Source organism: Mchenga conophoros, linkage group LG1, assembly GCF_057382185.1.
Source record: "Mchenga conophoros isolate Kocher_MC1m ecotype Shallow Benthic linkage group LG1, M_conophoros_male_GT1.1, whole genome shotgun sequence".
Classification (NCBI taxonomy): Eukaryota; Metazoa; Chordata; class Actinopteri; order Cichliformes; family Cichlidae; genus Mchenga; species Mchenga conophoros.
Window position 1 is genome coordinate 20,500,614 of NC_140526.1, and position 27,031 is coordinate 20,527,644.

At 41.0% G+C, this 27,031-nt stretch overlaps 1 protein-coding gene across 1 annotated transcript in view; it reads left to right on the forward strand.

Moving 5' to 3' along the window:
* LOC146583296 (uncharacterized) overlaps nt 1-27,031 on the forward strand; it is a 140,464-nt gene that overhangs the window by 99,443 nt on the left and 13,990 nt on the right. The window contains exons 9-12 of the mRNA XM_085269711.1: nt 5,329-5,385; nt 24,779-24,869; nt 25,214-25,417; nt 26,185-26,314. Of these exons, the coding sequence (XP_085125837.1) occupies nt 5,329-5,385; nt 24,779-24,869; nt 25,214-25,417; nt 26,185-26,282 (450 nt within the window). The 3' untranslated portion in view covers nt 26,283-26,314. The remainder of the gene's footprint in view (nt 1-5,328; nt 5,386-24,778; nt 24,870-25,213; nt 25,418-26,184; nt 26,315-27,031) is intronic.

Here is a 27,031-nt window from a genome sequence, read left to right on the forward strand (position 1 = left end):
TGTTCTGGTTTTGTTTGTGACCTCCTGGGTGAGTCATTTGTGCATAAATGTAGGCCAGCGACTCCTGGGAAGATTTACCCCTGTTCCAAGTTTTTTCCATTCGTAGATAAAGGCTTTCACTGTGATTCGCTGGAGTCACAAAGCCCTGAAAATGGCTTTATATCCCTTTCAACAATGATAGATGTCAGTAACTTTGTTTCTCGTGTTTTCTGGAGTTTCTTTAGATCATAGGATGATGTGTTGGGGGTTTTTTTAGGTTTTTTTTTTTAGATCTTTTAGCCTTCTTCCTTTTTGTCTGAGAGGATCTGTTTAAGTGATTAGTTGATTCAACTGGTCTGGTAGTAAGCAGGTGTAGATTTGGCTAGTGGAATTGAACTCAGCTTTCAAAAAAAATGTGGTTAATTACAGTTAATTTATTTTCATATAAAGAACGTCATACCAGTAGTCAAACACGGTGGTGGAAGTGTGATGGTCTGGAGCTGCTTTGCTGCTTCAAGAAGGAGACGACTTTCCGTAATTGATGGAACCATGAATTTTGCTCTCTATCAGGAAATCCTAAAGGAGACATTTGGCTATCAGTTTGTGCCTTGAAGCTCAAACTCACTTGCGTTCTCCAGTTGGACACTGATCTGAAGCAGGTCTGCCTCTGGTGGCTAAAAAAACAAAAAGAAGGTTTTAGAGTAGTCTAGCTCAGATTTGAATCTGATTGAGATGATTAGGCGTGACCTTAAACAGGCTCTTCATACTTTACAACCCTCCAATGTGGCCAAATTTAAGCAAGTCTCCAAATAAGAGTGGGCTAAAATTCCCCCACAGCAATGTGAATAACGCGCTGCCAAACTCTTTGTTGCACTTTTTGCTGCCAAGAGTGGCAAAACCAGTTGTTAGGTTTAGGGGGCAGTTACTTTTTGACACAGGGCCAGGAAAGTTTGGATAACTTTTTCCCCTTAATAAATGAAATCTTCATTTATAAACCAGCTTTTGTATTTACTCATGTTTTCTTTGTCTGATATCAGAATTTTCTGATCATCTGAAACATTTAAGTGTGACAAACTCAGAAATACAGCAAATACTTTATCTCAGGACTGTAGTCTCTTAAATCAGAACATACAGATATTTTTACAAAATTCACCGACAAAAGCCTTTCTCTTTTTACCTAAATGTAACTCCATCAAAACCATAACCATAATTTTATAGTTTACATCTCTGCAGAGGTTTTTGTGATTTATATAAAAACTCAGATGACTTTTTTTTTCCTCATGTAGATTCTATAAATGCATACATGAACATGCCTTAGCTCTGTACCCAGCCCTCTAAAGCTGTCATTAGTCAAAAGGTTTGAGAACGTTCTGAATTTGGATGCGGTCGAGTCTGCAGGCACTACGGCGGTCTGACCCGGAGACAGAAATAGCCAATAAATTCAGTTTGATCGGCCTGTGATTGCTACCAGCGATTGAGGTTAAGTGTCCTTTGGTGTGCAGGGGCCCGAGCGTAGCTGCAGTTCAGCCAGACATCGGTCATGTGACCACACATACAGTATCCACTATGATTCTTTGCTATATCACCATGGCAACCCTTCATTTCTTCTCAGCACGCTCCCATTTCACCTGTCATTCTGATAATTGGCTCTGAATTTTATTTATTTTTTTCATATCTGGGGAAAAAAAACCCGTCACGATCATAATAAGAAAATATTTATGAACTGAACACTGACAGGCAAGTGTAGGGAAATGGGGAAAACTAAGCTTTCATTAGACTGGAATATTAATGTAGCAACAGAGCTTTTTAGGGACTAATAAAGCTTGTTCTCCTTGTTTTCACAGATTCCCACTCAGTCTGTGCGTGAGCCACACTGAAGAGTGAATCTGAGTTTCGATTTGGTTTTAATTGGGTCACCCTCTCCTTCCCTCTTCTCCTCTCATGCTGCCTTTCTGCTGAACTCCAGCTTAATTAGACCTACAAGATTGTGACACCACCAGAAACATATTATATCTGCTGTGCCTCTTTTTGCCATTGATGTTCTGTTTTTAGAAGTATTGATGAGACAAGCTATGTAATGACATTTACTATACTGCTGTAGTCATTAATGGCCCTGGGTCGGTGTTAGACAGTATAGCAGCAGCGACAGAAATGGATAAAAGGTTTTATGGAAATAAAAGATAGTTCCTGAAGGTGGAGATGGCTAGGTCTAATGACTGTTGCTCCAGCTGCTCCTCATTATCAAGGTTGCCGGCATCAGGACCAGCTGAGATCTGCTAAGTGGTCTATTGCCTTTAAAATGGCCATGAGGCCTTTCCATCAGCATTGCACCCACTGACACCATAAACTCTGTGAAATGCATAGCCAACTCATATTTTGTTTCATTATCCTCATTTAAACTACTTTTCCGCTAGGGCACTGTCAGAATATGTGTGCAGTCATGCTGTATTTACATGACAGCTGCATGTTTATATTACAGTATGGCATAAAATGCATTTTCTTGTTTGGTCATGGTTGCCTGACTGGTAATTATAGCGAGAGACGTGTCAAACCTCTCCTATTAATTTTATGAAAAATGTTGCTGTTTCTTTATGCAGCGGCACCAGCGAAGCATGCGCAGCTTTATTTTTCTAATTTATGAGATCCCTCCAGACCTCATTAGATTTTCAAATATCAAAATCTAAGTTATGTTACAGTTTTCTGTAACAATAACAAATCTTTTGTGCACTGTATGGTTTTGGTTTAGAGGAGGACATAAAAACTAAACTATTCTGCTTTATAGAGCAAAAGAAAACAAATCAGAGAGTTGGACTGGTGCATGCGTTGTGGCAGTTGGTGGGGAGTGTCAGTGGAATTAACTGATTTGTCTGTATTTATCAGAAGAGAGTGAGTACCTAATCCCTTCTTGCATTATTAAAGATAATAGCATAGGGCTTTCTGCAAGACCACCATACTGAATCAAATTATAACATGGAGTGATGATGTATGGATAAAACAGTGCGGCCCCTTTATCTGCCCTCCCAGCTTACTGCTTCCTCATACATGGACACACATGCACACAACAACCACTCATCAAGCCCTGGAGGGCACCTGTGTTTTCAAAGTAAAGACCACTTAGAGAATAGCCCCAGGCGTCTGAATACTGAAGTGCTCTGTGTTACACATTAGACCCCTCTGTACAAGCCAGGAACATAAACACTTTCAATAGCCCTTGTCTCCTCCCAAAAATACCCCCAAATACCTCAAAACAGGAGGGGGAAGCTGCTTACTCGGGCCAGAATATGGAGCAGGTAGTCTGCTGGGGCATGAGCACATTAAAGACCACTCACTGGGGATGTGCTGCTCATTGGACAGTAACCTCCACAAGAACTGAAGAAGAAAAATACATTTCTGGCAGACTTTATATGCATTTTGTGTGTTTAAAGGCATTTTTTAAAAAAAAAAATCTTTCACAAATATTCACAGAACAGAGGAAACGGCAACAGCTTAAACTCAGGTGCACCAAAAGATAAAATGTGTAGGAGGCAAACATCCACCCCCTCCTCCAGAGGCAGACACAGGGTTAATAATCGCACATTTCATTCAATCCCCCAGTCGGGTAAATGAGGTTTGATCACATGCCAGGAACAGGAAAACAAGCAGCATTGAGAGTCAGCCTCACAATCTGTCATAATGAACACTTTAATATTAAAACAATCCCATTAACAGGCAGAGAAAGACAAGGGTTTTCGGGAAAGCAAGGAAGCTGTAATCTAAATTTTTAATGACCTTTCCCGCATGATGACTTTTTCTATGTATTTTGTCTGTTTGGAAAGGGAAACGAGTCAGCGCTGTCACAGTTAATTCGGGCTACCCTTTTGTGCTCGAGCAGTGGGTAAATAGCTAGGGGAGACATTTGAATGTCTTAATAGACGATGTAACTGCTCCATCTCTAAATGTGTTGAAATGGAGGCGTGAGGAATGGCATCATTAAGGTAATGTGTTCAGGAAGCCAATGAGTTGTGCTCTAACCTCTGCTGCTCAGCCCGAGATTCGGTAAGTGCACAATCTAAGGTCACCTTAATCAGTGAAAGGCAGCACTTGCAAACAGGCGCATATACACACAAAGCCTCAATTACACTGTGAAATTACCCTCAAATGAGTTGTACAACATGTCTAGCTGCTCTGTTTATGTATTCTCGTGAAGATTGTGTGACTGTTACGTTCCAGCGGTTCTACAGCATGTTTTCTGTGATGTCTTTGTGCATTTCTTACAGTAAAAAGATACCTTAGTAAACAATATGATTGGTGTAGTGAAAGAGAATGTGGTTATATATGGTTTCCTTTCTCCAGGCGTCGGTTTGATAAAGTTTCAACAGTTACTCTTCTGAGCATAAGAAAATGTTTGGAGGAAGGGAATTTGAGCCACATTTCTTCTGAGGAACGAATGGTGTTTCCAAGTGCTGCAGAGCAAAGTCTAAGAATTCTTTCTTCTATTTTTCCTTGTGAACCCTGCGGCGAGACTCGGCAGCCATCCTTTTCCCTACACTCATGTCCTTTAAAGTGTCTTCTCCCCGAGTCTGAAGGCAATCAGTACCCTGATGACCAGAGGTTCTTGTGTAGTTCTGTGCCCCAATGTGTGCTTTGTTTGGGCTCGATAGTTTTTAGTGATGAATTTCACCCATCACTTTCTCCACTGTGGTTGACCAATGAGTTTTGTGAAAGCATGGCCTGTGGTGTTTTTCTTTAATAAGTCCAGAGGTGGTGCAAAGCAATCGGGCCATCAGTCATCCTGTCAGGATCTCACCCCCTTGATTAGCTCAGTATATTGGTGGAGATATTTAACCTGCCATAGATGCCTAGGTCATGAACCAGTCTGTACATTCCTCATGTAGTAGCTTTTATTTTAATCAGTCGAAATATTGTGTTTTTATGTTTTCTTCTGTCACTCTTTGTTAGTCATATACTTGCAAAGCATAATAGTGATTTTTTTTTTGTAGAAGTGCTGCTTTCTGTCTCCATTTTATATCATCAGTGTTACAAAGTTGCATAACACCCGTTTTTATTGAAACTGAAATGTAAATGTCCTAGGAAATGTGAATATACAGCTTGAAACAGTACACCTGCTTAAACTTATTGGTTTGCAAAATAATATTAAGAACTAGTACTGTGTTATTTATTTATTTCATTATGTAAGTAAAATGATGTAGGACGAGTAGTTGTTGATCCTACAGTTAAATAAATGAATGAATAAATAAAAAATGGCCGCACTGTCTCTAGAGCTAAACCAACGAGTGCAACAAACTTGTGTGGTGTTTGGATTATATTTATGTACTTGTGTTATAAATATATGTTCTATTTCCATTGCAGAAGCAGTACAATGTTTATTACCGGATGGGAGAGAGACGCTGGCACATGCAAGTAGAGGTAAAAATTTCACGTCTTCTGAGCTTGTTTGTAATAAAATGTGCTTTAGAAATAAAATTGCCATTCCCACATTTATTTGTGATTGAAAGGAAGAGTAAATGCACCAATAGAATTTCAAATTAGTGAAGCGGAGTATTGCTATGCTTCTCAGAAGGCAATAAAATGTGCAACACATGTGGAAAAATGCCTCCCACTTCAGTGCTATGTAATGCAGTGAAGGTCTAGATAAAAAGTGGCAAAAGTTGGACATTTCAAACTTAACCAGATGTATAAAATAAAGAAAGAAAGTAACTATGTTCTCCCCGTGTATGTAATTATTGAAGTTTAAATCGTATGAAAGGTTGTTTGAGCTACCCTAATAAGTTATTGTGATTCGCTGTCCTCGGCTCTCTGGCTTGTCCTCTGTTCCCTGGCCTTCCTCACCTTCTGATCAGGACACTTGTGTGGTCCAGCACAACCTGTGCAGGCCCAACCTGAATAGTGACACTTTTGCCTTTGAGCCTCAGTTACGCACCTCAGAATGGATCTTTATTTACAACACAGAACTCGGAAACAGCTGGTCAATCCATTTAGCCTAAGGCCACTGATTTGTTCGTATTTACTACAACAGCCAGAGAAAAGCCAGGGTATTTTTTCCTCTCTCCTTCCTATTGATCCAGCGCTTAGAAAATCTGCCCCGCTGTCTAAACACTATTGATCCCTCCCTCTCAACGACAGGCTCTCGCACCAGTGTATAAAGGGACTGGATGAATTGAAATTTCATTTCCGACAACTTGTTCCTGTTATTTTTACCCTTTTTTTTCAATAGTTGGGAACATGTGCTGGCGGGCCGCTACTCAGAGAGTCGATAAGTGTTTGGCTCAGAGGGGAGATGAGGGATAGAGGTGAGACTGTTTAGATTACCTTAAGCAGATCGTAACACCACAATGCCATAGAAAGTCCTTATTCTATTACTTAGATCCCACCTATTATTAATGCTTTTAAACATGCTTGAAGCCACAGCAGTTCTTTGGCTTTTGTAGACTGATCAAGAACTGTTGTTTGGGCTTGTCTTTAACCCAGCAACACTGAGGAGCCACCAGCCTGGAGTCAGGTGTCATTTCAAGGAATGTATATACAAGTAGTCTTGGATGTGGAGAATGTCAACCTTAATGAGGTAATTCTCATAAGCATTTAATTGTCTTGTGGCCTCTTTACACTGTTGTTACAGATTCCCCAAGCTGGTTTTATTATAAAAGCAATTTACTTTCTCCTTTATCATTTAATGGAAGTACCAGTACATCATTACATGACGTATCAAAACTGCAAGACCATTTGAAGGAATTATGAGACGTAATGAAGAAATTTTATTTATTTCTGCTCACTAAATGTCCTTTTTTCACACGCATGTCAATTTACCAACAAGCAGCTGGCAGTAAGCACATTTATTTTGCATACAGTATATTAATATTCACTATACACCCCAACATGAAATTGTGTTTTAATTCACAGTTTAGTGGGTTTAAGGGTGGCTAGAAAATAGAGAAGGAATTTCTTTAATTATATAAAGTCAAAGAAGTACATGCAATTAAAGAAAGTAAGACAACTAGAAAAAGCAGAAAGTATTAAAACTGCTAAAACTAAAACTATTACCATAAAAACCCAGAATTATTGTTAAAACATAAAATGCATATAAAACAGTTATTAAATGGGATTGACTTTCTAGACCTACACACCTGTGAATATTTCCTGAGCCACCCAGGAAAATATATAGCTCAATTTCTTAAAACATACAATTTTAAAATGCCCGAAAGTCAATGTGTGGTACGATGAGCACAGCCTCTCTTAGCCAAGCTTTCTTGTAGTCAGAAATAATTATTTGGGCTTCTTGAAGGGCATTCAAAGCGCTTCTTTGGATGTTGTCTGCCTTTTGTTCTGTTCTCCTTGAAGATGATCCCACACTGCTTCAGTAATACTGAGGTCTGGGCTGTGGGGAGGCCAATCCATGACTTTTTATCCAGGTTTGGGATCATTGTTATACTTACAAATGAAGCCTTTATAAATCAGATGGTGTTTAGATGGTGCTACATGGTGAATCAAATCTGACAGTCGCAAGATCTCTAAAACTACTGACTGAAATGCACCGAAAACCAAGACAGAGCGGTGTTTTATAGATGTCTGTAGATACTCACTGTTGTACTTATCTCCTAACCTCCTCTCTGTATATATATTAATAATGATTACAAACTGAAAACTTCATATCTGGATTTATTAATCCATGAGACCTACATTTCTTGTGTAATTTGGCCTGAGCCTTTACTTGCTTCCTTCCTTAAGAATGGAAATAGCAACCCTTCCACTGAGACCATTTCTGATGAGGCATCAGTGAAGAGTAAATGGATCATCTGAAGGGTCAGATAAACCCTCTGGTCCTGTATCAGGTCTTTTTGCATTTGGATTTTTTCCTCTTTCTTAACAACATGACTTTCAGATACTGTTAATCTGCTATAGATGGATTGATTTAAGCCTGACACTTGTCCAATCCCCTCAGTTTCTTTAAGAACAGACTGAACTCAAAGCCAAGACATGCCAAGTTTTCAAGTAATAGTTCTTTGGGAGTTCTTTTTTTATACCTCATATTCTTTCATTTGTGGCGGTTAAAGAAACATGAACCAGTTTGTGTTTTGTTTTTTTTCTTTGACAGACTGCTTACAACAAAACAGTAGAGTTGTTTTGTGTGGAGATACAACACTGGTTCATCTCTTCAGTTAAATGCTTGAATGGCTCATAGATCAGTGACGTAGCCATCATTAAAACTGCTAAATGTTATATCAAAACATTGAAAATCATGCGTGTGGCTGCTTAAATATTTTGCAGCAATTTTTGTGACCAACCTCGAGAAAAGTTAGTTTTGCTTTTGAGGGTTTTTTCCCCCAACCGTTAATGTTCAGTTGCAGTCTTCAACGTATGATGGGAAAATCCAGATTAACACACAGAGATTAGAGGTTGCCTGGAAAGACCCTAGCACATCAAAGAGGAGCTCCAGACTGCCTCTGTGGGGCAAACCAGCCAGTAATGACTTCATCTCCATCCGACTCGCCACCATGTACAACTCTTACCATTACAACAAGATGGAGTGTTACATAAAAAGAGAGGTTCTGTTTTAATTAACATCAATATTCATGTAACGGCCATAAAGCCAGCCCACATTCCATTTCAAGCTCTTAACGTTAATGCATATTTTAATACATTATCATTGCCACCATCATAATTCTTATTATGATAACTGTAATAATTAGATTTATGGCAGAATTATGGTTTTCTTCCCCGAAGGCACATATTTTGTAGCAAACCCAATTTTTCCCGAGTGTATAACGCTCTCAGTGCTTCCCCTTCAAAATACTGAGCAGACACTGATAAAGATAAACACACAAACACCCTAGTGTGTCTGCTGCTGTGCCTGTAAAACACTCAATCTGAATTGCATATCCGCCTTGCCACCGAGCTTGTCATAAGCTGTATTAAGAAAAATGGTCACACGGTTTGACATAAATTGGAAAATGACATTTGGAAAATGGGCACTGCTGTGGAAATTAGAGATATTAAAATTATAAATCAGTGTCTGGAAGTACAGAGGGGTGTGGTGGCTTGCTTTTTCCCTTTTTCAGTCTGGCTCTCTCTCTGTCTTCATCTTTTGCTCTATTTCTCTCTTTTTTCCTTCTATCGCACACTTTGTCTTTTGCACTTTCTCTGGAGGCAGTGTAGGGTCAGAGCCCAGAAGTAAAAGTGGTTTTAAATGCAGCCACACACGAGGCTACACCGCAGGGACAATCCCACCCTCTCATCTGGCTCTAAAAATGGAGGATATTGTGTGTGTGTGTGTGTATTTGTGTGTGACGCGTTTGTGTGTCTGTTGGAGCCATATCTCATCAGTTTATTGCTCGGCTCTTTTGCTGTAACCTGCTAATGGATCATCTCTGAGGTGTGATATGTATTATGCAAAAGTTAGGTGTGCTGACACCTTTAAAAACAGACAGCTTCAATTCCCCGCACGCCTCACCTCTGCTCCCTCTCTCCTGTCTGTGTTGTTGTGCAGAAGGAGGCAAAAGAGGCAGAACAAAGACGAGATTTCTGAGCTACAGGTGGAGCTAGACGGGCCAAAGATACTGCTGGAGGATGAGAGGCAAGTGGTGCAAAGAAAGGTCGCTGGCCCTCCTATTGACCAAAAGCACACTCATATGTGAATACACATACACTCGCGTGACTGTTTTCCTCAGTAGAGAGCAAAGGCTTTGCCACTATGTACAAGTGCTCATGTGTACCTTTACCCTCAGTTAATCATTTCTTTTGGTTGATCTTTAATAGGATATCTAGAAAAAGGCTAGGAGTGCTATGGACCTTCAAGCCTTAACCCAAAGACCTCCTCCTTTTGAGAACATAATAGTATTTCTGCTTTAAGAGGAACTGCAGCTGTGTCACCTATAAGCCAGTGGTCGGAGGCTCTTTTCATCAGTGGTACATTCAGAAACATTTAAGCTTTGCATCCTTGAAGGTCGGATGTTGCATTCAGACGTACATTGTTGCACTTTGGTACAAAATAATCTCCGCTGTCAAGGATGTGAAAGATAGGAAGTTTAACAGCAAACTATTCTTCAGACCTCCATTATGTTTCGCCAACAACATCTGACAGGGTGCTTCACTCCTTCCAGCATGAAATTTAACTTGATTTGAAATGTCAGGTCAGTATTATATATTCTCTTGTGTTAAAACTCTGTGTCTGCGGTCAGCCCAGCCTTATTTTCCTAAAACAGTAGGCTCTTTAATGTCAGGAATGAACTGGTGGCTAATGTTCATTAGCCCCTGGCTGCTCTGTATTATAGAGATGGACATATTTGCGCTGAGCTTTATCTCAGCACTCCATCCTCCACACCCAGCTTGTCTGTACTCTCCCACCACACAGCACAGTGTCATTGTAAATATTTTAGCACTTTATTTGCTTTGAATTTTGTTTGCACTCTTGATCCTATTATTAAAATATTAAAAGAGGGCACTCTTGAGGATGTCAAGTCATGAGAAGAGGCACTTGATTTTTGTGGAGTAAGGTGCCTTTCACTCTTGTTAAGAGGAGAGAGTATGTTCGAAGGAATGGTGTCCCTGCCTTGACACTTGTTCAATGCAGAAAAACCTTGGTAACAAATAAAATTGTTGAAAAGGCTCAAAGTATGCCACTAGGTTCTGATAATGATGAGCCTTGATCTCTCACATAATAAAATAAATTAATAGAAAATTTGCATATATCTTTTGCTGTGTTTGACCCAGCTTTGTGTCAAATGCTTGAAGGGCAATGTCTGGCCCTTAGATTACAAACATTAAGAAACACCTGTGCACAGACACACACTGAATGACTCTGTGACTCTGATACTTCCAAAGAAGTCTGTTTCTGGAGTCGAAGGTGACCGATCTTTACACTCAAGTCACCTCAGTAGGTTTTAACATCGATAGAGGAAATTTTCAGGAATTTCACCTTTGTTTTTTGGCATGATTGAGGTAAAAAAAAACAAACAAAACCTAATCGTCCCTATTAAGATAAGTGAGCTAGATCTGAGTTGACCTTACAAAGGTGATGATAAGTAGGATTGTCTGTTTTGTATTGGAAACGAATGAAGGCTTATTACATATCTAACTGTGATAGCACCGCTAAGGGCAGGAATGGTGTAGGAGTTCTTCAGGCCCCACGCTAGATCACCACGTGTGAAGTGCATAACTGGAGGCAAGTGTTGAGCCCTGAGATGATGTGTTTTTACAACACAGTCTTGCCGTGCTTTGGGATGGCAATAAACCACGGCCTTCAAAGCACAGCCAAGCGCCACTTACTGCTGAGTGCTTCTCTGGTGGTTGGACGAGATTACTCTCAAAACAAAGTGTGGACAGGTTGATTAATAGAAGGGTCTACAGAGGTGTGTGCCGTAGTATATTTTCACACCCAGCAAACACTCGTTCATTTCATTCGCATGGACTTTTATGGGCTGATCCTGTCACTGTGTGAGTTTGTCACTTCATAAACCTCCCCCCCCCCCCCCCCCCCCTCTCTGACTGTCTTTTAGTGAAAACTTATCAGACCTGTTACAGACGTGTTGTTTTAATGTCGCAGCAGCACACTGTGACGTGAGGGCAGCACAGTTCACAGACTATGGACGTCTGTAGACAGATTTAGGCTCGAGACACCACCTAACAGCCGCATTGTTATTGTATTGTATTGTAAACTCCTTCATGTTTTCAGGTTTTTTAGCCCAACTTGCTAGATTGTGAAAGATAACTGTGAACTAAATACGGAGGAAGCTGCAGGGTTAAAAAAATATCTCTTGCATTGACTTGTGTCTGCAAGAGCCTAAACCTTGTGACCCCTGACTGTAGGACATGTTAGTGACAGAGATGAAGACTGTGAGAGAAAGAGACAAAAAGGAGATAACAACAGGGCAGAACCTTCAGTCTGGATGAGATGGGTATTGTGGTAATGCAATAACGATGAGCAGACTCAGGGTGATTGCAGTCGTGGGGTGGAGGGAGGAGAGCTTGTGGCAGCGTGCCGTGCAGTCACTCCTTCATCACATCAGATCACAGGGTTGTAATTAACTTCAGCAACGCTTCAGCCTGCAATCAGCAGAACCATGGAGAAAATTAGATTTTTTTTTTCCCCCTCCGTGGCATTCAAAAGTGTGGTGTTAAAATGCATATTAGCCCTGTGTTTTTAATTAACAGTTTGTGCTTAGGAAGCATGTTAACAGTATCCCTTAATGAGCTTTATAGAAACGAGTCACACAGAGGACAAAGGCCATCCTCCCACCGTGTTTGCTGATGTGCTGTTCTTTATTCTAACGCATTAAGATTGGTAATCTGTGTTTAAATCCTCATTCAAGACCGCTTTCATGTGATTCGCACCTTTGCCACTTTTTCTGTTGAGTAGGACATTAGCAGAATGAGCCAGAATTGATCTGGACTTAGTTTACTGAGTGCATTAGTTGGACACTAACTATTCACTTAGTTTATATCCTGACATTATTCGCTATTTATTTTTTTTATTTATTTTTATGTACCGGTACACATGAAACTGCTTGAAACTTTGACAAACTTAACAGAGTTATTAGGAAACTCTGGACATACCCATATGAAATAAATAGCAAAAAAGGTAATCGCAAGGTCAGCTGACTTGTTTTTTCCTTGTGCTCGAAGGCCACAAGTTGCATCCATGGGCTTCCTAAAGCAGTTAAGTGTAGCTTGCTGTAAGACATTTCTGTCAGACTGATATTTCCAGGGTCTCCAAAAAACCCACCAAAACTGGTGTTTATTATCTCACAGTAGTTTTGCGCCATCTGACTTTCTTTCAAAAAAGTGATTAATCGCCTTTGTGCCAACAACAACACGGTGGTTTTAAGCCAGATATTTTTATTCATAATCCAGGACTTTGCTACAACCTGTGTCACGCTGCTGCGACTCTGTGTTTTGAATGATTTATCATTCTATAACCCTTGCCTCAGTCTGTTCTTATTACCAGACCTGCTTATGGCATCTGTGCATTGGGTTCTCATTCCATATCTCACATCGGCTTTTTATAGCACGCACAGATTTGTTGTGCTCTCTGGTGAGTGTGTGTGGCGCTGCTTGGATTCGGTCGGAAATGCCTTTACAAACGAGGCTTTTTCCAACCAAGAATGGAACCATTACGCTAGAAATCACCATCTTTCAGTTCAGATCCTCTGATGCAATGTTGCTCACAGAATTGAATTCACATATAAATCAATTCTGTGTAGACGATCTCTGTCAGTAACTGAAAATGGCTTTTTTTTTTTTTTAATGTCCAAATATTTCAACAACTGTTCAGGATTAGAATTCACCTTGTCACCATTTATGTTGGACTACTTTGAATTTTTTCCCTCTTTCTTAGTACTTGGAAGAATTCTTTTATTTCTTTCGACAGCTTTCTGGAATCTTGGAGAACCTATCAACAGCTGCCAGTTTTTTTATTTATTTCTTTATTCCAGCCTGCAGCTGATTGGTCAGTTATTTGTTTTCCACAGTGTCCTTGTGTGTTATAAATGGGACCGGCCTGTCACTTCAATGCTGAGAAGATGTTTTGAGTTCCATGAAAGATTTTTATTTATATAATTTTGCTTAAAGCAGAGCGGTGAATAATGCATCTCAACCTGCTACATGTACTGTTTTTATCATTAGCATGCAGCCCAAGTTATCTCCGGAATACTTATGAGTACTGGTGAAATGTTTGTGATGTTATTTATTTATGTTGCTCCTTTCAATTATTCATTTGTTTATTTATTCATGGAAGAACTAACTGAAATTGGAAAATTCATTTTTGCTGAAGGGCACTTGGCCCCACTCTATCCCTGCCCTACACAAAGGGAAAGGAGGGGCTTGCACATCAGGCTTGTTAGTAATTGCTTTATGTGGTGTTTCCTTGGACTCAACAGAGGAAGTCATTTTCATGCAAGCAGACAGAAAAAGACAGAAAGGAAGTGAGACAAGTAGGTGGAAGCTAAAAGATGAAAAGAGCGTCAGAAACACAAGAGAAGGAGAACGTTTTTTTTCTCCAAACGGAGCTTGTTCAGACAGCTGAGGTAATGTAACATACACAGTGATAGGTGAAGAAATCACATTTCACGAACACCCTGACAAGACTCCACAGGTTGGATCCGAGTCTGAGGTTCAGATAGAGAAAGAACATAATAGGCCGTGTTTGCCTTTGGTTGTATTCGTGCCTTCACGCTCTCCTGGCCTCTCAGTATTATTGTGTGCTCACTGTGTTTTCTTTAATTATATGGAGTGGGATTTTGTTCAATTTCACAGTTGCACAAACATGCAGCAATTATTCCTGATAAGTGATAACGAATCACTGAACATTAAATAAGTGTGTTCTTGTGTGCGGGCAAGCAGGCACGCATGTTTGTGCCTCTGCACCACGGACTTGAGCTCCATGTCACAAACTGCTCATGGACATAGAATTCCAATTAGCGTTAAATATAACAAGAGCAACTGTTCTGCATGGGTGTGTCACTGTGCATCCATAATCCCATCCATAATCCCATCCATAATCATATTCACTGATCACTTGTTTGTTTTGGCAGCACTGTGGCCTTGAGTCATTTGTTTGTGTGTTTGGATTGCAGTGCAAACAGTGTAGTAGGAGTTTTCAGTGAACATGTTAATCCTGCAAATGGGAACTGGACAGAAACTGGAGAAGCTCCACCAGGAAAGGTATTGTGTTCTCTTTCTTAATATGACCTTCTTGGTCTTTAGTGTAACAGGTGGTTTATATCTTGTTACATTCATAAAACCTACCTCCTCCAGACTTGACCTGATACCATATCATGGGTTAACAATGGTTGAAGCAGTGTTATGACATTAACATGTCTGTGTTTGTCATATATTCTTGAAAGCTTGGAAAAAAAGAAGGCAACTACTTCAGGCTGGTGAAAACATTTCACCTCTAATCCAAGCTTCAGTTCTAAAAGAAATGTTGGAGAGTCCCAGGTATTTCACCTGTAGTGAAGGTTGTCCCATTTGGAGTTGGTCCTGAGGGTTGTTGCCTCACTGTTGATCAGTGAGTCATCACATAAGCCCTGGTGTGAAAAAAGGTGTAGGGCTTTACCATCACCGGGGGTTGAGGGTGAAACCACTGAGACCTCGCCTCAACCTAGCACGGGACCTATTCAGTCACCTGAGGCAAGGTGTGAGCGGGAGCTGAAGTGCCTGGGAAGGGATCTCAAAGCTCTTCTATGTTGCGCTGTGTGTTTGCGGAGTGGCTGTTTGGTTTCTCCCATATAGAAATCTGAACACTCCTCACTTCACTTCACTGCATACGCAGTTGTTTGATGGAAAGTGAAACATTTTCACAAACCTAAAGAAGTCGAGTTGCCTTCTTTTTTTCAAGCTCTCAATATTAGAATGTACGGTTGCCTATTGAAGCACATCACTGGTGTTTATTGATGATGTGAGGAATTCTGAAGGGTACAGGGCTATGCTGTCTCCTCTGATTCAGCTAGGGCCCGAAAAAACTGACTATACGGAGCTTTAGCGTGCAAATGGATAATGACACAAAAGCATTTCTCAGCAATAGAGTGTTTTTTGTTATTAAATATAAAGCGTAGGGCAGAGAAACCCCAAAACCAAGCACGAATTAAAGGCAGCTGCAGTAAAGGCCTAGGAGAGCGAAAGAGGAAATACAAAATATTGCATTTTCAGTTCATTAAGCGTTACAATGTTCAAATAACAACTGAACATTGTCCTCTGCAAAACAGCGTACAACTTTTCCGTTTTCATTTTATTATGGTCAAAGAAAGTCAATACAAGTATGTGAAAATGTGAAAAAAACAGACTGTTGTTTTTAAAGTTTTATTCCAACAACACATACATATGTGGAATAATTAAACTATGGGATTACATTGTCTTTTTCATACTTATTCTCACAGTTTTTGATAGTTTCATACACATTTTTATAACACTTTCTTTATTACACTTCAACCATCTGAAAGAAATGCTGATTGTAAAAAATTTAAAGTAAAAAATTGTCCTGTAGAGAAATACATTGAGTTAAAAGATGAGGTGAAATGATCTTAATTGTCTAAATCAGGGGTCCCCAACCCCCGGGCCACGGACCGGAGTTGTTTGGTACCGGGCCGCGAGAGTTGAGGCTCAGGTGTGAAATGTATGGTTTTCAGGGTTTTTATCGGTTTTTAGCGTTATTTTGTTATCGTTTTTTTCATTAACTCTGTTTTCCTGGGTCTTTTCACGTGTGTTGTAAATAAATCTTATTTTTTTCGGTACCGGTACTAGTTTTATTTTGTTGTATTTATCTGCGGTCCGTGAAAATATTGTCGGGCACAAACCGGTCCGTGGCGCAAAAAAGGTTGGGGACCGCTGGTCTAAATAATTATGTGTGTGTGTATGGACAGTTCACCATCTTTGGGTGCACATACACATATGATCCACTTCTTTTCAAATGACCAAATGTAGAGAAAATGTGCCATCTAGCCAAGGCAAGATTTACCATATGGCCTTAGTGTAATGATTAGTGTTAAGGATGCAGAAGGAGTGGACGGCACGAGGCTGGTCGGGTGTGTCACAGTCTTTTCTCCAAGGTGTCAGCAAACTAACTACAACCATGGAATGACAATTTGTATCATTTAATTAGAGCACGCTTCTTTTAGCACAGTTCATTTATTTTAATAATGTTTATACACCTTGATTGTTTCACAATATAGTTTTTTTTTTTAATTAGCTCGGATTGATTAAATTGCATTGATTCAGTATCCTTATTAAAATAACCCCCTGCCGCTCTCCTTCCTTGTTTTTCATAATTAATGGTACGACGCGGGGCTTTGACAGCGCTGCATATTTTTATAATCAAGAATTATTTATTGTGGTGGCTGTCAAACACCAGAACTCTGACAGGCATTTTAAGAGTTTGCAGAGGTGTGGCGGTGCCGTGCGTGGTCACAGAAGTAAACAACAGTGACATAAACCGCCAGAGGATGAGGAATTAAGATCATGACACGTGTTTTCTTTTGTCTGAGCTCAGATTAAACCTACACTCACCACCTCACCTATTCATCTGGCCCTCACCTTGGCTGATAGGCCAGCTGCATGTTAAATACAGGCCTGCACACATGCAGACACACGAGTGCATACGTGTGCCTGCTTGTATGAGATCTCATTCCAAACCCTGGGCTCTTTTTAATTTTGATTGATGACTCTGTTTATCTTTGAAACCCCCCCCCCCCCCCCCTTCCCTTCACTACCTCATCAGCAGCCTTACTCCATCCACATTTTAGACCCTCTACTCATCACACCCCTAGTATGAAAATGATATTAGAAACAAAATGAGATTTGAAATTTTGTGTTAGACAAGCAGCTTGATGAAAGGGTTTCATAGCCGGGCTTAATCCATGGAAATTTTATGCTAATAATACTGCCGGCCAAGCAATCTAGTTGAAAATTAATCAGGGGGCTGGATAGAGGAGAGGAGAGGAGAGGAGAGGAGAAGAGGTTGCTCCACATAAACACCCCCTCCTCCTCACCCTCATTCCCTCTCTCCACCTCTGAATCTCATCAGAAATAGCCATGGGGTGTTGTCTTTGTGATGAGGTAGGGAGAGAAATAGGGAGTCAGAAAATTACACTGCAGCTTAGTACTGATTGATGCAGTAATGTTTGCAGTAATGTATGCAGCCATGCAGCGAACCACCTTATTATGGATTAGACCTCTTCCCTTTTCCAGCAGTCGCGTCCTGCATTACAGAGGACACGCACACAGCTTTAGAAACACCTTCATACACACACACCTCTTTAGCCGCATCTGTTCTGCTTTTATTATTCTGTTTATCCTGTTCAGCCCACGGTGGTGACTTTTTTTTTTTGCATGTATCATTTTCTTTGTGTCTAAACGGTGATTCAGCCTCAGTCCGTTTGTTCTTTCCCCTGTCTCGTCGCACTTTCATGAACAAACATACACACATCTTCACTCGTTGCCTCCCTGTATTTATTCCTCTTTCTCGCTAAACCCTAGGAGTCATCATTAGAGTGAGTTGCTAATGAAGTCATTATCAAATTTCGCCTGTTTAAAACAACACAATTAGTACCAACGCCTTAATGATGTTTGCAAGTTAAATGCAAACTAATTGCTTTTTCCCCTCCATTTCTCTGTCTCATTTCCTCTCTCCTGGCTTGCTGCTCAGTTGGAATAAAGAGAGTAAATGAATCACTGAAGTGTTTCATGGATGTGGGTGTGTTTGTGGGCGCATTTTTTCTCGACCGTGTTACAAGTCTGTGTGATTTATTATTTTTACCCCGAGAGACATCTGTTACACCATTCCTTATTTTTGTAATGCATCATCAGCCAGAGGAAAAACAATATTATCCAGTCTGGGATATTGTACTCTGGAGTCTAATAATCTAATGTACACTAGAGCCGGTGTCATTAAAGTGGCAACGGAGCTGTAGGAAGATGGTAGGTACACATCTGTCTCTCTCTGAAACCCCACTGGTGCTTGCATTCTATCCCACCAGCTGCACCAGTGCAAAACACACACATACAGGAGTACGGCACACACTCACACATGCTGTCCCATAGGTTTTTCTGTTGGAGCTGTGATGATCCTACCAGCAGGAGGCAGAAAGGAGAAACACACAGTGAGCTACAAGCATCTTAGACACATTTCTGCAATAAGAAGCCCATGGTAGCACAGCTCTATTTATGTGTGGCAAGCACAGAGAAGCCCTTTTCCATGGTGTGTTCAAGGTGGGGCAGTTGCACCTACATCTGCTGGTCTGTGTGAAAGGTGAAGAGCTAGAATGGAGCAAAAATGTTGTTTCACTTTGATGCAAGCAGAGCCAACATAGAGATAGATGCTGTGTTACGTCTCGATTCTGGCATGTCAGCGCGCCACCTGAAAGCACACGCTGGAGTGACAATGTGAACAAGCAAAGTCGTCTTAATGGTGGGGTGCGTTATAGTAGCGATCTCTCTGAATGGGACTGCAAAGACTAACCGATAGCTAGGTGACCGTTACAGGCAGATAAACAGACTGCAAGCCTTAAAGTTTCTGTTCGGCACAGAGTAATATGTGGCCCTGACAAACCTAAGGATAGACTTGTCTTTTTTCAGCAGCCTGTAAGCCAGTTAAAGTTGACCTCTGTGCCCCTCTCTCTCTCAGATAGAAAAGCCATATGCGGGCTCTAGAGAAAGACATGAGACACGGATGCTAAACAGTTCCCCGGAGCTCCAAAAGCTCTACAAGTGCCAGTCTTGCATGTGTGAAAGTATCCTTTTGTTCTCAAGGACCCAGTGATACACCATAATACCCAGAGTGCATCTGCAATGTGCCTCCAGGTATGAGATTAGCTTGCCGCTTTCATAAATGGCACATTGAACAATAAAAATAAGGAGTTAAAAATACTACCATTCCCAGTAAGTTACCAGTTGAATTCCTGTCTAAAAACAAAAGGTGGAATTCCAGGTCTTAAAAATTAGTGTTTAGACGTGATCTGGTCATTTCATGAATGCTTGTAATTTTGATAAAAAGGTTACTGCTCATTAATTGGGCTGAAGGGAAGGAACGGTGTGTTTGTAAGCAACAGTATAATGAACAGAAGCTGTGTGTAAAGGCAGATGTTTGAGGTGGCATTTGGCACCTTTCTGGAGATGATGCAGTTAGTTCTGTAACCACCTGGACAATTAGAAAATATTTGTAATTTTGCCTCTGCAGTGGATTTTAAATCAAATAATCAAGATGTGATTGAAGTACAGACTTTCAGCTTTATTTCAAAGGATACAACAAAAGCAACAAAAGCATTGCATGAACATTTTGGGAATTACAGACATTTGTAAATGTATTAATCCATTTTCAGGAGCGCAAAAGTAATTGGACAAAAGAATATCAGTTTAATTAAAAGATTCTTTCTTGGATACAAATCATTTGAAGTCAGTGACTTCTCAAAGTCTGTAAGCCATGGACATCACCAAGTGTCCCTTAAAATCCCCTGCCACGCAGCCAACTTTGTTGCAGCCAACTTCAGTTGCTTCTCATTTTTGCAGGTCTGTAGCATACTGACTTCAGAATTCACTTGCTACTTGTTTCAGCACATACATCATCAATAAACTCCATTGACCCAATCATAAATGGCCATGACATGACCTCCAGCAGATTTGACAGGTGTGGTAAGCTTTGGATCAGGGGCAGTTTTTCCCCTCATCCATTCTTTTCATATTGATATGATATCATCACAAAATTTAACTTACAGTACAGTGTTATTGTAATTTTAAGCATTTAGTTATATGCTGAGTATTGCAATAACATATTGAGATATATTCTGATGTCATCAGCTGCAAAGCATATCCCCAAAGGTGAGTTTTGTCTGTCTGTTTTATCTGAAAGGATGAAGTTCTCGGTCAGTTCCTCTCACTTCAGTCATTTTTATTGCTGCTAAAGGTTGCTAAGCAGTCAGTCTGAACAAAGCTGTCATTAAAAGCTGTCATGTATGTTTGTTATGCGCTTGACAGACTGATCTGTTTATTTTACGAATGAGTCCATCCTAAATTAACACAAACATGTGGAACACTGTTATGGGTATTTTCAGCAACAGGCAGCAGTCACCAGTCCTCTGAGATAATGAGCTGTTTATAGTCATATGAATCCAAACAGTGTGATGTCCATGCTTTGTGTTACTTCCTTGGCTTAACTTTATGTTACTGTCTAACATTGGTGCACGAGATGGGTGTTCATCTTCGTAATATTCCTAGTTTTACTTTGGTACAACACTCATTGTAAATCCCATGTGTCATATCTGTCTCTGTTGTTCCTTTCTTGGTTAAAAATTCCAAACTAAGTCCATATGTTTGATTTAAACATGGACAGCTTTTTTTTTTTTCAAAATTTCTTTATCAAGTGCCTCTGTCTTGCATGAATTTTATTATTCTACTACTAAAAGATTGGGCGGCACGGTGGTTAGCACTGTTGCCGCACAGCAAGAAGGTCCTGAGTTCAATTCCGCCATCAGGTATTTGCATGTTCTCCCCATGTTTGCGTGGGTTCCCTCCGGGTACTCCAGCTTCCTCCCACAGTCCAAAGACATGCAGCTTGTGGGGATAGGTTAATTGATTAATCCAAATTGCCCATAGGTGTGAATGCGTGAGTGAATGTGAGCGTGAATGGTTGTCTGTCTCTGTGTGTTAGCCCTGCGACAGACTGGCGACCTGTCAAGGGTGTGCCCCGGCTCTCGCCCTATGACAGCTGGGATAGGCTCCAGCACCCCCTGCAACCCTGAAAAGGATAAGTGGATAGATGGATACTACTAAAAGATGTAATTTGCAATTTATGTAAGAAATTATTTATAATTAGTGTCCCTGTATTGATATAATATTGCCATGCAAAAAGATTGTGATACTACATTGTATCAGCTTTTCTTTCTTCCTCCTGCCTTCCATCCCTATTAGTCAGGTTCTTTTCGATGTTTTCATTGTATCTCTGTAGACCTTGACAATGTGATGCCTACCTCTGCTAGTGTTCTTGACTTGGTTGTGTTGTGACGTTTTCTTAACCATGGAAATAATTCTATGATCAGCCGCTTTAGTTGTCTTCTGTGGTCTTTCATATCTTCGTGTAACAGAGGGTATCTTCAGAGTATGGGAGATGCATGTATGGAGATGTATTACAGAAAGACTTTGAGCTACAAAAAGTTTAAAACAATGTTTTTATAAGTGACAACTTAAACTGCATGCGCTGAAAATATATGAGAGATGGAGACTGAACTGCAGGTTTTCTGTGCATACATTTGTATGCATCACTGGCTTTATCTACTGTAGGAGTATCTGCACATACACAAGCCTGTAGCGAGACAACGAGGAGGCATCATCTCAGCGCATGGATGGTCTAAAGTGGAACGTCATGCTGAGGGAGAAAGATGATGGTAGAGACCAGTAGGAGAGAAGGTCGAGGTGGCTATAGGTCTAATCTGGAGCTCACCTCCATCTGTGATTGAAGTGTGGAACTGCAGCTTCTCACATACTTACATTCACAGTCATTTTCTTCTAACCTACAAGCCTAATAAACAGACTCTTCTTGTAAGAAGAGTATCCGGATATCTCCGTCAAATGCAAGATCTTATTAAGAATACTGAAACATTGTTCCTTTGTTTTCATATGAATCCAACACAGTTAAACAGTTGTGATGATAACAAAATATAAAAGAAGATTTTTAACAAGGAGTGCTGGATATACCTAATGTACCTGTTTCAATTGCTTATTAACACAGACACTCATATGGCTGCAACTCTGTGCATTTAGGCATGTAGACATGGTCAACACTGAGCATCAGAATGGGAAAGAAAGATGATTTAAGTGATTTTAAACATTTGGTGTGGTTGTTGAAGCCAGACGGTCTGGGTATTACAGAAAGTACTCATCTGCTGGGATTTTCCCACACGACCATCTCTTGAGTTTAATGGTGTGAAAAGAGAAAATAGCGAGTGAGCAGCACTTCTCTGGGGGAAAATGCCTTGTTGATGTCAGAGATAGGAGGAGAATGGCCAGGCTGCTTCGAGCTGCTGTAGTAGTAACTCAAATAACCACTTGTCACAACTAAGGAATGCAGAAGAGCATCTATGAATGTCAAACCTTTAAATATTGTAGATGGGCTACAGCAGCGGAAGACCACACTGGGTGACACTCTTGTTAACTACAAACAAAGTGTGGCTACAATTTGAATGGGCTAACCAAAGTTGGGCAATAGAAGATTGGGTTGATAAGTTTCATTCTCTGCTGTGAGATTCAGGTGCTGGGTGAGACACCAGCATGGATCCATCCTGCCTTGTATCAACAGTTCAAGTTGTTTGTGGTCATGTAATGTTGTGGGAGATATTTGCTTGGCAAGACTTTAAGTACCAACTGAGTATAGTTCAAACCCCACAGCCTATCTGAGTATTGCTGCTCACCGTGTCTGTCCTTTTATTATCATCTATCCATCTTCTAATAGCTGCTTCCAGCAGGATAATGTGCCATGTCATAAACCTCAAATCATCTCAAACTGATTTCATAAATATAACAATGCGTTCACTGTGCTACATTGCCCTTCATAGTCATCAGATCTCAGTGCAATATACCACCTTCGGTGTCCAATAGGAAATTTGCATCATGGATTCACTAAAGTCTGAGCAATGTTTCCAGTACCTAGTTGAATCTGTGCCGTGAGGATTAGGGCATATCTGAAAGCAAAAGTGGGTCCAGCCTGCTACCAGCAAGGTGTAACTAATGAAGTGGCCAGTGACTGTGTTTACCAATCTGACAAAGTTTGTATTATTGCAGTTATTGTCACTGTACCTCCTTTAACATATCCTCTGTACCATAGATGTAATATCTATATTGTGTCTGGTTTCCTTTTGTAGTATCCATATATTCAGAGTTCCTTTTAACAGTCCAGTTCTTTGTTTCTACTGTAAAGCATTTGAATGACTGTATAATTATCAATTATCATTTTTATACCGTATTCCAACACTTCTATTTTATTAGTATTACAATAACAAGGACTTAATGCTCTTCCATGCCAAATAAGGGTGGTTTGTGCCCATCACTGGGAAAGGCCCTCAGCATTTTAAGAACATGCCCACAGCAGTGACTAATTGTTTGTTGTGTCAGTGCTCGTCGTGCCCGTTTGCCTTTAATGGAGTGTAGTGTGGTGATCCATCAGGCTGTCGAGCAAGCCCCGTGTCAGTTGAAGTGGCTGTGTGTCAGTGGGGCGAGCGTACCGTGCAGATGTGATTTACTGCCCTGCTTGTTGCGCCGCCTTGCACCTCTGCTCATAGCCATGCAGTGCAGCCCATTCCTCTCCTCTTCTTCCCTTTCCTCTCCTCTCACCTCAGATTGATTACCAGCGCAACTGCCTCATGACACTCGCCATCCTCTGGCAACCTTTTAGTGCCATTTTATAGATGGTTAGCACACCTCATTTGGCTATTTATACATCTGTAAGTGGCCATGAAATATAGATTTGTCTTGATGGGTGTCAACATCGGAGCTGTGGAAGCAGAGCTCGGTGACACCTCATTATTTTAATGGTGTGAGATGAAGGGGCCACACGACAGGAGTAATTTTAATACACGGGCTAAATGATACTGTTTTTATTTTCATTTAATGTTTGCACTCATATTTTACTCTGAGCAAAAAGGCTCTTTTCTTGCAGTATTTAGTTGGTGCTAAGAGGTGTAACGATGATGAGGCTGGGAAGCAACCAAGGATGGAAAGGAGTATATACACACACACACACACACACACACACACACACACACACACACACACACACACACACACACACACACACACACACACACACACACACACGTAAAAAAAAATCTACATATATTCTATGTGAATCATGAGGTGGTTAACAGTAACATGATATGTGACCTGTCATACACACACACGCACACACGTATTTCAGCCCATTCACAGGCAAGGGTCTCATAGGTAATTAGGTGCTGGCACCCACTCAGTGTGATGTGATGGTTAATTGAATAGTTAACACATCAGAAGCAGGCCTGTGCAGATTGGAGGTGACACCTGTCAGAAAGCTGTTCTCTCCCTGCCCAGGACATTTCCTGCTCTGCCTGATACATATGTCATCTTTGTGGAAATACCAAATTAGGGGCAGGTAACTGAGTGAGTGCAGTTCAGCAGGTGTGGAGATAGCTTGGGGGTGGAAGAAGGAAGGCGCTCCTCTGCTCTGTCCTTCAAGAGAATTTGTAAAGCTCAGGGCACCTGTCCTCACTTCACCTCAGGCCATTTCCATGGTTATGTGACAGGAAAGTGACAGCTCCTTGTGTTTGTGTGTGTGTGTGCGTGCATGTGTACGCAGGCTCTCCCCCAGAGGTGTGCTCAAGGCATCCAGCAGTGGAGTACGCATCGTGCAAACGCAGGGCCACCTGAGTGGAAGTGTCCAGATTCAGGTAAAGACAGCTGTCTGGCAGGTAGACTGACATTTGCCAAAAAAAGAAGAGCTTCTTATCGAACTACTTTCTATCCTCAAAAATTGTAAGAGGTTACATTTGCTCAGGCACCTTAAAGAGAAAAGGGGATCGGCTGCAGGCAGAGGTCCTGTTAAGGGGCAGTGCAGTCAAATGGAGGTAACAGTTCTAGATGAGAGGGTTAGCACAAGGAGCAATAGCCTAACCAGTGAGGCAGGTACCAACTGGGCACCTTACCTCCAAATGAATTGAGCAATTAACTCACACACATGCACTCTGACACACTATACTCATTATGTCCTCTCACTTCCTCCGCAGGAGTGCAGTGGATGGAATGAGGGAGCAGACTCATGGATCTGTTGAAGACAGTAGCGTTTCTATAGAAAAGAGCTGTGCATGCACAGTAGCAAAAGCAAAGAGGCCTGATTGGGAGTACTCCATTGATGCAACACACAGTGGCACAACATATTCTACTGTCAACCCACTGAGGTTTGCACAGAAGCTCAGACAAGACCCCTGCAAAGACCCAGGTCAGAAAAGGCAGTGCAGCTCATTTCTGTTTGAGAAAATGTTGTCATATAGTTCCCAGTAGTTTGTGTCAAATCTGCAGTGGTCCAAGGCAGTATGCTTATGTGTTTAGGTCAGTTGTGACACATCACATTTCATGTTGTTCTAGAATCTTCTGTAACTTATTTATATCAATAACTTACTATCCTGTCTTAGTGGAGAGGTTTTTCTTTAAAAGAAGCTATTAAACTCCCAAATAAAGTAATGACAAAGACATTGAAACAGAGAGGATGATTGATCATGTTAGAAGCTGGGGACTTGGGGATAAGGGAAGCGAATGACAGTGATAAGTTTTGTGTCCACTCAGCTTGTCTCCAACCCTGGTTTTAATATTTTGTGAGAAACATTCACCTGAGTGATGCCCCAGCTGATCACTGGCATGGAAATGTCCCATGAGTTTCAGTTGGGGCCTTTTTTAGGTAATGCATTCTTCGTATATACAAAATATGCCTATCCTCCCAATGCAATGGTGCACATGGAAAAAGAAATATATATGCAAATAAAGACACTGAAGCTGTGGTCAAACAGATACTGAATTATTTCAAAAGGTAAATGCACCAGGTTGGGGGTCTGTTTAAAACAGGTCAGTGAATTTTTTGTAAAGACTTTGGAAACCACCTTTTTAAGTGTTATCCACGAAAAGGTTTCCAGCAATGACAAATGTTTATCTAGGATATGTGTTTGAGTGAAAGGTTCTATACATTAATTTTTGTATACATTTCTTTTGTAGATGTACATCTAAACAGGGATTTGCATGACAGGTGGGAGAGGTCTTTGTTGTCAGCATCAGCAGCCACAAGAGGAGCTGGCAGAAGTTATGACAACTGAGTAGCTCCAGGGCATTAACTGTGAAGCTGCAGGTATGCTGTATTTCATGCAGTATTATCTTGAGATTACATTTCATTTATATCTTATTTTATTCCTACTTAGTAAGAAAAACAGGAGGAAATGATCTTACTGTAAAGTACTTGAGGTTTCTGCTGTGGATCTCACGGATCTGTGGCAGACTGTTGTGCTACCACTGTGACTCATAATATTCCCCATTCCCCCCACACCCACCACCACCACCATTCATCCCATTCCAAACCATCCATGTATGTGTGTGGGCCAGTCACTCAATAGGCGGATCATTTAGGGTCGGAAGCCCCGTGTGAAATCAGATGTTTAACTGTCCAGCTGAAGCGGGACACGAGCATCTTAACCAGCACCTTGCCAAAGGTCTCGTGTTCAATCAACCGACCGGGGCTGCTGTGAGTATGCTCGCCACCTGCCAATAGGCATTAAGAAGGATTTAGTAATTAAGTGATAGGCTGAGGACTAAATTGGGTGTTTGTGGGCTGGTGAGCCACCCCAAGGTCCCTGCAGCCATGCAGATAGGGGATTCTAATTGCCAGTAATATTGATCAGCTTGGCGAGGGGGGTGCACAGGGAATTCACTAGCCATCGATTAGCTGTTACTTCACCTCGCTTGTCAATGGAAGACAGGGAGGTGAGCATTGGAAAAGCTCCAGGCTTTTCCCAGAGTATCCTTCACCACCAGTAGCTCCTGACACTTGCGTACACGGTCAGTGACACAG